Source organism: Eptatretus burgeri, chromosome 23, assembly GCF_056783735.1.
Source record: "Eptatretus burgeri isolate ZD-2024b chromosome 23, Ebu_testis_v1, whole genome shotgun sequence".
Classification (NCBI taxonomy): domain Eukaryota; kingdom Metazoa; phylum Chordata; class Myxini; order Myxiniformes; family Myxinidae; genus Eptatretus; species Eptatretus burgeri.
In genome coordinates, this window is record NC_140983.1 from 232,955 (window position 1) to 244,133 (window position 11,179).

Sequence of the window (11,179 nt, forward strand, 5' to 3'; positions counted from 1 at the left end):
TCAGGGGTGGAACAGGAAGAGGATGAGAAGGGGTGAAGATTACAAGATCAAATGCACACATCGGTATTCCCTCATCCCCGAGTTCATTCGAGAAAGAGATGGGAAGACAGAGAGAGATAGAAAGAGAGAGACAGAGAGAAAGAGATGGACAGACAGAGATAGAGAGAGGGAGAGAGACAGAGAGAAAGAGATGGACAGACAGAGATAGAGAGAGGGAGAGAGACAGAGAGAAAGAGATGGACAGAGAGAAAGAGATGGGCAGACAGAGATAGAGAGAGAGAGAGAGAGAGAGAGAGAGAGAGAGAGAGAGAGAGAGAGAGAGAGAGAGAGAGAGAGAGAGAGAGAGAGAGAGAGAGAGAGAGAGAGAGAGAGAGAGAGAGAGAGAGAGAGAGAGAGAGAGAGAGAGAGAGAGAGAGAGAGAGAGAGAGAGAGAGAGAGAGAGAGAGAGAGAGAGAGAGAGAGAGAGAGAGAGAGAGAGAGAGAGAGAGAGAGAGAGAGAGAGAGAGAGAGAGAGCACCCACATGTCAGCTGAGGCAGAAAGGAAAACAGGAAATAAAAATCGCAAAAACCACAGCCATGGCAACTTGCGGTGTCACCAAGCAGTGAAGCACAAGAATAGGAAGAGAGGAAAAAATAAAATTGCTGAAATCACAGAAACAGGTAAGAATGCAGATGGGGAAACATATCAGGAGCTTCTCTCACAGATCCGAGTTTTGATCGCAAAATGGTTTGCAAAGGAGACGGTGTCTCGGCATTTCTCGGCCTCTCGGTTCACGAACGCGCCTGCACGGACAGACGGGTTCGTAAAAAGTGAGAAAATGATTGAAATCAAAATTACCTTTTTGCACAAAATGAAAAACATTTCGAATGCAAAGTGTAAAACAAGAAAGAAGAAGAGAAACAAACACTTGTTCTTAATTATCATTCGAGGCTACAACATCCAAAAACAAATGAGCAGCTCCATCGGGGTGAGAGAATGTCCAGGTAATCGGTGTGGAGACAGGTTTGTGCAGGTTTGTCCATTCACATACCCGGCTCTATTTCGCGGTGTTTCAGGCGGAAGGTCGGATGTCCGAAACACATGCGGAAGATGAAGACCCCGAGACCACCAACATCCAGCATTTGCTCCGTCACGACCAAATCCTCATGCACAAGGTAGCTCTGCGGCAAGTATGTTCCCAACTGTGTGTGCACACGCCATCGCACAAATATTCTAGCGGAACTCGGTCGAGCGCATACCTACACCAGGCTGAACAGGTTCACATTTTGTATCCCACTGACAGGCCGGATCTGAATCTGGACCTTAACCAAAATCGAATCAGCTTGTTCTTGTCACCTACCTGTCACCTGTCACTTTCCGGATCGCCACGGTACAGGCTAACCCTTATTACTTCAGAACATTCTGGGTGGAGAAAAGGCATCAAAGGCCATTAATCTCCATCTGTTTGACGAAACGAGACATCATCGTTTGGAGAGGAGCACCGCTCCACGCCGACGACCACAAACAAGCCGGAACGCATGCTTGTGATGATGCCTCCCCCTGGCAGGCTGGTGTTAATGGAGGACAAAATTCTCCAACGTTTATTCCTGCAGATCACCCTGTATATAGGGTGACGGAGCAAGATCTGCTTTGGCAGTGTGCGTGCGAGGCCGGAGAATACTTCACGATCCCGGCTACCGCTCAGAAGCTCCGGAGCTTCTTCTGGGTACACCCACACAAAGAGTGGTTGTGTGGCACGCACTATCCACAGGTCAGAATCCACGTGGAAACAGGCAACGTGGCATGTGGGTTCATGACCTGCTGAACAGTGAAGGAGTGCATGTTGGATATAATCACTCAAACCTCACCGACCTCAGAGGCGTTGTGTATAACTATACAAACCTTGTTGTTGTGAAGTAGATCGAAAAGTCTTCGAGGTGGCATGATGATCGAAGTGTTCATTGGAATCACGTAGCATTTCTTCAGGGAGATGTCGTAATACGCCGTGAGGAGCTGCAAACATGGTCGGATGGGGGGGGGGTGAAAGTAAACACTGTATGACATGGTGTGTACATAGTTATCTGCTCGGTTTGTTTAACGTGAGAAACTCAAACACAGAAACGAAGATTTCTCGAATCAAAAACCTCATTCAATTCCTCAACTCACCTGTCATGGTTTGAAAAGGAAGAATGATCAATGAAAAATGTGCCCTCCGGTGGACGATTTCAGGAACTACACCGTTTCCGTGTGATGATATTGATACGTATATTTATATTTACGAGCCGAAACCGCGTCACAGACGGATTCCGTTCATTCAACCACCCTCACCAGCTCAACCACACTCGAGGGACATGGACTGGACAGGGCGTGCTTGCCCCCGCCTACTCATCCCCCGCCCCTGCCCCATTCCCCCCTGCCTTCAATTTGCTTACCCGCGCCCAAAAATTTAATTACCCCAGCCCCGCCTCTTCACTCCCCAACCCCCATCTCTTGATTCCCCGCCACGGCTGCCCCCGGGCCCCCGCCGCCCTTTCCACCCCCTTACACTCAACCCTGCCTAATTCACCCAGCCCCCGCCCACTCATCCCCCGCCCCATTTCTCCCCCGTCTCCCGCTTTCAATTTGCTTACCCCCGCCCAAAAATTTGATTACCTTTCCCCCCGCCTCTTCATCCTCCGCCCCCGCTTCTTCACTCCTCACCCCCGTCTCAACGAAAAGCGTTTATTCTGCTTCAGAGTTGAAGTTTGACTCTTGCCACTATGTGCGTTGTACTCTTACAGGTACGAAGTTTCTTTCAGTCCAGGTCACAGTACCGAGAAAAACGTGACGCAACCGCGAGGAGGAGCACAAAATTGGTCCTTCAGTCTTAATATGTAGATAATAATTATACCTTCTGTCTCTCTATCGATCCAACAGCTCCATTTTCCATCATATATTATTTTGCTTTCAGTCCCATATACTCTGTTTCATTGGCTTCCAAACAGTTGTGATGGTGATATATCAGTATCTCCATGCTTAGTTCGCTGGTTCTGCTGTTTGTAAGTCTTGTGTTTGAATCTTGTGTAATAATAATAATAATAATAATAAATAAATAAATAAATGTAAGTAAAAATAAGAAAAGCACAACATCTGAATAAAGTAAGGAATAAGTAATCTCAGGATATGCAAGGAAGGAAGTTGAAAGTCATTGAAGTATCAATGTATTAATTAAATTGAGGTATTAATTGGTTTTTAGGTGGTAATTTAAATACTCCTTTATTTTCATTCTCGTCTTTGCGGATACATCTGGCCACCTGCTCCTCTGCTGTTTCTCACCCTCTCTCGGTTCTCCTCACCCACTCATTTGCTTAAGGTCATCTGCCATCTGCTTGGAAATCAGCAAACATTCCTGCTCTGAATAAAAAAGGTGAAAAACAGATCCCTGAAACTCCAGACCAATCAGCCTTCTCCCAATCATCAGCAAGGTTATGGATTCCTTCATCGCTTCAGACATTAAATTCCTCAAATTTCTACCCTTCTCCAGCTGCCCCGGTCAACTGTAAGTGTTGTTGTTATGAAGCTGACTCGTCGAGGAGCAACAACCGTTCAGCCGTGAAGTGGTCGGCCACACAAGCTCACAGAAAGGGAGCTCCGAGTGCTGAAGCACGGAGCGCAGAAAAATCGTCTGTTGTCAGAAAAAAAACACGACCCCAATTTAACAACACCAGATCAAAATAAGAAAATGCAAAATGTTTTTTTTTGAAGTTTTTCTATTTTATTATATTCTTTATTATTATATTTTTTTCTTGGGGAGGGGGCATGGGCTTGGTAAAAAACATACAAATCCATAACTTTTATTCTCGAGCGTTTTCTGTACTCCCAAGACTTAAAAAGATACCAAAATACACCGATAAAGTACCACAATGAGAGATCACAAAATCGCCAATTTATACTTCTTCTTCTTCTTCTTGTTCCTCTCTCAAAACAATGTAAAACTGTAGCCCGACCCACCTCAATGACGGCTGAAGCTACGATGTTCAATCCAATGGGACGAAGTTACTTTGTCTCTGGTCGAGTGCACGCAACCCAAAATTAAAAAATATATAAAACATAAATCACTTTATTAGGGGAAGAAATTGAACGTTCATGTGGATTCAACAAAACCAGGCCAGGATCATGAGGTGGGGGGAAATAGATAGTGGACAGAACCATTCCAAATCATCCCACAAATCAACTGAAACAAGTAATAAAACAATTTAATCTCACAGATAAACTGGGTGTTGGCTTGTTGGTTAAGTGGCTACTTTGGGGCAAGGGTTCTGTGTTCAACTCCTTGTGAACTGCAGAATTAACTATCAAATGCATAACTTGTCACAATTGAGGATCTTTTTTATGTCAATTAACATTTTGAAATGTTTCACCATGGTATGGTAATTTATTGAAATTTATTGAAATCTGGTATTGGTGTGGCGCAGGCATGATGGGCCGAATGGCCTCCTCCTGTGCATAATTTCCTTGTAATCCTTATAATTAATATGCCACAGGGAGGGTTCAACGCAGGGCAACTCGATTGATTCCGGGCCGAGCTTGACTTAGCTATGAGGACCGGCTGAAGGAGACGGGGCTTTATACACTCGGAAAGGAGGTGGTTACTAGAGGATATGATCGAGATGTTTAAGATAATGAAACGTGGAGATAAAATAAGTGCAGATGATTTTTTAACAGAGTCAACAGTGATGGGACCAGTGGCCATAACTTGACAGGAAAGAAGAGGAGAGTTAAGACGGGAGTCAGGGAGGGGACTTTGACTCAGAGAGTGGTTAATGCACGGAATGTTCGACGTGGAAAGGTAGTGGCAGCAGAAGCAGGAGATAAGTTTAAATTAGAATTAGATGGGTACCTGGAAGTGATGGAGAGAGAGGGGTATGGGGATGTTGGTCGGAGTTTAGTATTGATGAGTGATTGTGTGCATGTGCACGGAGTGCTGTTGGTCGGAGTCTCGTCAAGTGGTGTTGTGTGGTTGATGTTGTGTGTTTTTTTAACCAAGCCCATGCCTCCTTCCCTGAGGAGAAACCAAAAAATACAAAAATTTCAAATAAATAACTGAACAAACCCACAAAAACACCATTAACAAAAAATTAATAAATTTTACATTTTCCTCTTTGGATCTCGTGTTGATAAATTAGTGTGGAGTTGATGACGCGCAGGCATGGTGGGCTGAACCGCTCCACCTGTGTTGGATTTCCTTGTAGATTATCCACATTCGAACAAATGATCCACAACAACTTCCCAATATCTACATATTACATACGCAAACAATGGTGGAGTTTTGATCTCTTTTCACATTCATCTCCCGCCACGCCGCCCAATCCCTTTCTGTCAGACTCCTCTATGTTTATGGATGAGTTTAAAAGATTAGTTCACAGTTCCTGTGGCAGGTAAGTGGTTCAGGTGAGTGTTCTCATATTCAAAGTCCTGGGTTCAAATCCCATGTAATCCATTAATTAATATGTGAAATGAATGATTGATGGTGTTTGATGAAATGGTTGTTTGGATATATAAAACACCTTTGTGTGATGTGTTGGCTGAATGATTATCAGATTGTGGAATGTTCACCTTCTGAAAAACTGCGGCCATAAAGTGATCAAATGGGATGTGACGTCACCAACCCTCCTCTCACCTGTGTGATTGTTGAAGCCCTGACTTGTAAAGAGTGATGTTGTTGTCTGATGTGATGGAGCAACACAAAGCATCCTCTCACCTGTGTGCTTGTTCAGGCCCTCACCTGAAAAGAGTGGTGCAGTTGTGATCCCATACACCCAATGTTTTGTGTTTTTTTGTTTAAAACTAAGATGTAAATTTTGAATGTTTCACTGAACAAGTGAAATAATAATTTCCCTCATATTTACAAACTTTACAACCACTTAATTAATTTACATATTAATCTTCACTCTAATGGAGTTCAGTGTTTGTTATCTCCTCCGAAACTCATCGATATTGTACTTCGTGTCGATTACTCTGGGATGTCGATTGTAATAATCATGATAATGATTTCACCGACAGGTATCTCACCTTTACTGTGTGAGTCAGGTAGTTTCGTGCATATTGCCTTCGTGGTTTGACGTGGACATACGGACAGAGCATGAGCTGTGACCAATGAACAACAACTACACAAGATGAACAAACCCACCTGGGTGGGCGGAGTCTCGTGAGAGGAGGAGGAGTTTGAGGCGGAGCTTGTTTGACTCAGGTGAGCGAGAAACGAGACATTTTGTTGAAGCTCCTGAGACAGGTAAACCTCGACGCGCTTTCCATCTTTCCTGGGTTATACCAACACACACAACACCTGAGTTTCTTGTTTTCACCCAGCACGGAATCCCAGCACGGAATCTCAGCACGGAATCCCAGCACGGAATCTCAGCACGGAATCTCAGAACGGACTCACAGCACGGAATCTCAGCACGGAATCCCAGCACGGAATCTCAGCACGGAATCTCAGCACGGAATCACAGCACGGAATCACAGCACGGAATCCCAGCACGGAATCTCAGTACGGAATCTCAGCACGGAATCCCAGCACGGAATCTCAGCACGGAATTTGTTTGTGTCTGTAGTTACCGTTGTATTAAAGAGAGCACTCACGAACCTCCATTACCTTTGCTTGTTCGTGCCAATCTTTGTACCACGTGTTGTAATTAACACCACGTGATCAGTGAACTCCACGTGCTGACTGATGCGAGTACAGAGGCTATTCGTCACAATCACACTATTTATAGTTATAGTGTTGTAATTAAACTTAAAAGTGCTTCAACAACACACATAATTAAACTATACAAGGTCCTGTACTTATAGTAATACATTGTGTGGAGAATAATCCGTTATAAATGTTTAATCAATCGAAATAAACAAGATCCATGAATCCACGGGGCCTCGAGCCTCTCCCTCGATATTAACGTGCCTTTCCCTAGCAACCACGTTCCTGTAACTCGTCTCCAAGGACGATCACGTGATCTCAGGACGCGAGCTCGATGGCCCCGCCCACTATCGCAAACTCCGCCCACCGCTTTTCGCCTCCAAATCGATCTCAGAACACAGTCGTCAGTGGAGGGGGTTGCCCCTCAAAATAGGTGTTACCTTTCTTCTCTGTGACATCGTGTGTGATCCATCCACACCGACCAGTCGTTCCCTGGTTATCCGATTCAACCTTGTGACTATACGTCTATTAATTACGTACTCTTTCAACTCAATGGAACACCAGCTATTCATTACGTACTATTGGAATGTACCTTTCGACCTTTGAAGACCCTTCAAGACCCCTGAAGACGTCGAAAACCCAAAATACCCCGAAGCCACTTGCAGTGTCTTTAGAAAGTCTCCCCCCCACTTTCAAATTTTTCATTTAAATTTATTGTATATTATTTTTTTCCACCTGTATTTGCACATCATAACCCAGAACTTTCAAGTGAAAAATAAATTCCCCCAATTTCAGAAAATTAATTAAAAATACAAAACTGGAATATCTTGGTTCTATAAGTGTCAACCCCCCACCACCCCCCCTCCGATAAGAGCAATTGTAAATTAGCTCAATTGTAACCAATCACCTTCAAAATCACACACCAAGTTAATTGGTCTCCACCTGTTTTACATTGTGGTGATTCAAATTATTTCAGAATAAAATCAGCTCTTCCTGAAGGTTTCTTCTCCTGGATGGTGCATTTCACAGCAAAGACTCAACCATGAGCACCAAGGAGCTTTCAAAAACCTCCGGGATAAAGTTGTGGAACGGCACAGATCAGGGGATGTGTATAGAAATATTTCAAAGGCTTTGAATATCCCTTGGAGCACAGTCAAGACAATCATTATGAAGTGGAAGGCGTATGGTACCACCAAGACCCTGCCTCGATCAGAGCAGACCGTCCCTCTAAACTGGATGACCAAGCAAGGAGGAGACTGATCAGAGAGGCCACCAAGAGGCCAATAGTAACTTTGAAAGTGCCACATGTCTTTATGGCAAAGATTATTCACTGTGGGCATGTGACAACAATATCCCAAGCACTCCACAAGTCGGGCCTGTGCGATCGGATGGCAAGAAGGAAGCCATTTCTCAAAAAAGCCCACCTTGAGTCCCGTTTGAGGTGTGCAAAAACACTGGAGATTCTGAAGCCATGTGGCAAAAAGCTTTGTGGTCTCACGAAACAAAGATGGAACTTTTTGGCCTAAAAACAAAACGTTACGTTTGGCACAAACCCAACACATCACATCATCCAAAGAACACCATCCCTACTGTGAAGCATGGTGTTGGCAGCATCATGCTATCGGGATGTTTCCCATCTGTAGGGACTGGGACACTTGTCAGGACAGAAGGGAAAATGGATGGAGCAAAATACAGAAAAATCCTGGAGGAAAACCTGCTACCCTCTGTAAGAAAGCTGAAATTGGGACGGAAGTTCACCTTTCATCATGACAACGACCCGAAGCACACAGCTAAAGCTACACTGGAGTGGGTGAGGAACATAAAGACAAGCAGTCATAGACTGGTACTTACGAAATCGTCAACTTGACCTCTGACCTTGTCTAATAAAAGCTGTCTCGAGAGAAGGTGGCGACGCAAACCAGAAGTTTCTACGATGATTCTGTACCAAACCATCAAAAATCGTAACATCGACCGAAGCAAAAATCTCCATTTCTCGACGCAATTATTTAATATTATTTTATCAAAGTAACAAAACCGTAATATTCGGCCATCCACCAACAATCTTTACATAATCCGACGGCTTAGCGAGTCAGGCATGCGACGATAACCTTTATTGGGATAAAAAATGACTTTTCAACACTATCTTTATCAAAAAAACCGTCAGCGTGCACACGGAAAACCTTTACATGACTCAACGCCGCCTCTGCTCAAGCGCGCTGCACCACGTGACGAGCCGTGACGCGGCGAGTGAAATATTTTTTATACAATCTTAAAATGTCTCCAAAACATCCGATTTTTACCACAATTTCGACAACCGGGTTTTAAGCGTCCCAAGCGATCGCAAAAACCGAAGACAAAATTAAAATCGAAGTTAAAACGAACTCGTAACGTCGAGCGAAGCAAAAATACTCCATTTCTCCACATTAATTTATGGAATTATGTTTGACCTCACTGTGACCTTGACCTTTGACCGATTTTGACCAAAATCTAATCAGCGCTAGGCATCACCCTCCTGAATCACGTGGTGTAATTTGACATTGGTAGCTTATTCCGTTCTCGAGTTATCGTGCCTACAAACAAACACACACACACACACACACACACACACACACACAAACAAACACACAACAAACAAACAAACAAACAGAGGATGGAAGTCATCAATATACTTATGAAATCTAAAGATTTCGTAAGTAACAAGGAAAAGACGTCTTGCAGAGCACGATACTTGCAAGAAATACCCCCCTTCCCCCCCCCCCATTCGACGAAGGTTGCCATGGATACATCATATTGTCCATTTCATGAAGATTGAAATTAACAATCTCAATCAAAGCTCAGGTCAATCGGATGAAAATTGATGATTTTTCAGATTGAAATCGATTTTAGAAGTTTGACCTTCAGTTGACCCTTTCGACCTCAAAAATAGTTGTTTCCCAATTCAGTGACGCAATATGTAAATCATGTTCGAATATCAAGTGAATCGGATGAAAAATGACGATTTCAGAAATCTGACCTCAAGATGACCTTTGACCTTAAAATCAATCGGTTTCTCAGTCGAGACTACCTTTACAACCTGGTCACGTTTCATGGTGATCGGTTTATAATTGTGGACCTGTGGGTGATTGACCTTTTGCAAACCTTTTGCAAATGATGTAACATCGGATTTGTATGAAATTTCAACAAACCGGATGATTGATTGATTGATATCTTCTTGTTTTTTTCTCACGGTCTAGTAATTTCCTGACCCAGAACTTGGGATTGTGCCTTTTGTTTGTTATCTTCATCAAAGTGATTATGACACCGTGACCTGAACCGATGACGTTTGAGGCGTCTGAGCCAATCGCAGCTCAGCAACGTCAAGGAGACAAAAACATAACCAGCTGTCTGACTTTCAGCCAACAAAAGAAAGCTTCGCCGTCGGGTCACGTGGGGAGAGGATTCCTGATGTTTGAAGCACATTTATGAGAAAATGGTTTTTTTTACCTGCGGCTTGTTGCTGTTGTTGGGTTCTTGGTGGTGGAATGGTGGTCGATTTTTGGAATGTGCACCCACTGATCAGAGAGCTGCCGGACCACAACCACATCTGTCCCTTGGCAACACCCACGATGACACCCAGCCGAAATTATATGGCCGCCATATTGGTTTTTCTGGTGGGCCGAACACTTTCGGCCTGTCGGTCTCTCCTGATTATTCACCGGCTGGGTTTGTTTTTTTGCGTCCCAGGTTTCGACCACAGTGCGGTCATTTCTCGCTTGTTTGTGTTTTTTTTGTCTGGGAAAGTGTGTTCTCCAAATCCAGTCGCCGACTGGGCATCAGGTGAGGTCAGGTGTGGGAGCACGCGACTGGGCATCCTACGTTGTGTGAACTCCTTGCTTGGCACACCTGAGCTCCTGACCACACACAAAGCTTTCGTCCACCCCCCCCCCACTCCTTCCATGAGGATGTGGTGGGTAGATGATGTGATTTCCCCCTTGCGCACGTGGTGTACTGACCCCTGCTTGAGGGAAGGGGTATTCGTGGCCACAAGAGCAATGTGGAATGATCACAATCATCACACATTGGCCATGTTGGGTGGTTATCCATGGTCATGCCCTGTAAAGATGTCCCCACAAAAAGGGGAATCGATAAATGTGAAGGTACAAAACTAAAGTACAAAACGATTCGTTAGTTTTGTCCATCACCGGACGTAACGACCGAAGTGGAGATTAACAATTATCAACACAAACGTTATCACGCCCAATCGTATGTGTACCACAACTTCCAGATCAACGATCCTGCGCACATTGTGAACTCCAGATGTGGAACCAAGTGATGATCCGGAATCATTGTCGATAACATCGGTCAAGTGATGTTCCTTGTGAAGTTGTGTGATGGTAGATGCACGCGTAAACATGTTCATCAACTCACGTTACGTCATAGGGAGCCAAACATTGAAGCGGCTCAAGTGCCCTTGTCACCCACTCCTGCTTTAACACCACCTGCGTTTGAACCTGAGGTCTTTCCTCATGAAAGGTTATCACCCGCCA

General features: G+C 44.3%; 1 protein-coding gene across 1 annotated transcript; it reads right to left on the reverse strand.

Moving 5' to 3' along the window:
- Nucleotides 1–446: 446 nt before the first annotated feature.
- On the reverse strand, nucleotides 447–6,304 carry LOC147007888 (uncharacterized). Its single transcript, XM_085866102.1, has 6 exons — nucleotides 6,150–6,304; nucleotides 5,640–5,744; nucleotides 1,883–1,993; nucleotides 1,341–1,798; nucleotides 1,032–1,182; nucleotides 447–783 (listed from the first exon to the last, which is right to left on the reverse strand). Exons 2-4 carry the CDS (start codon nucleotides 5,710–5,712, stop codon nucleotides 1,431–1,433), a joined length of 552 nt encoding a protein of 183 aa, XP_085722228.1. The 5' UTR covers nucleotides 5,713–5,744; nucleotides 6,150–6,304; the 3' UTR covers nucleotides 447–783; nucleotides 1,032–1,182; nucleotides 1,341–1,430.
- Between the last annotated feature and the right edge of the window lie 4,875 nt (nucleotides 6,305–11,179).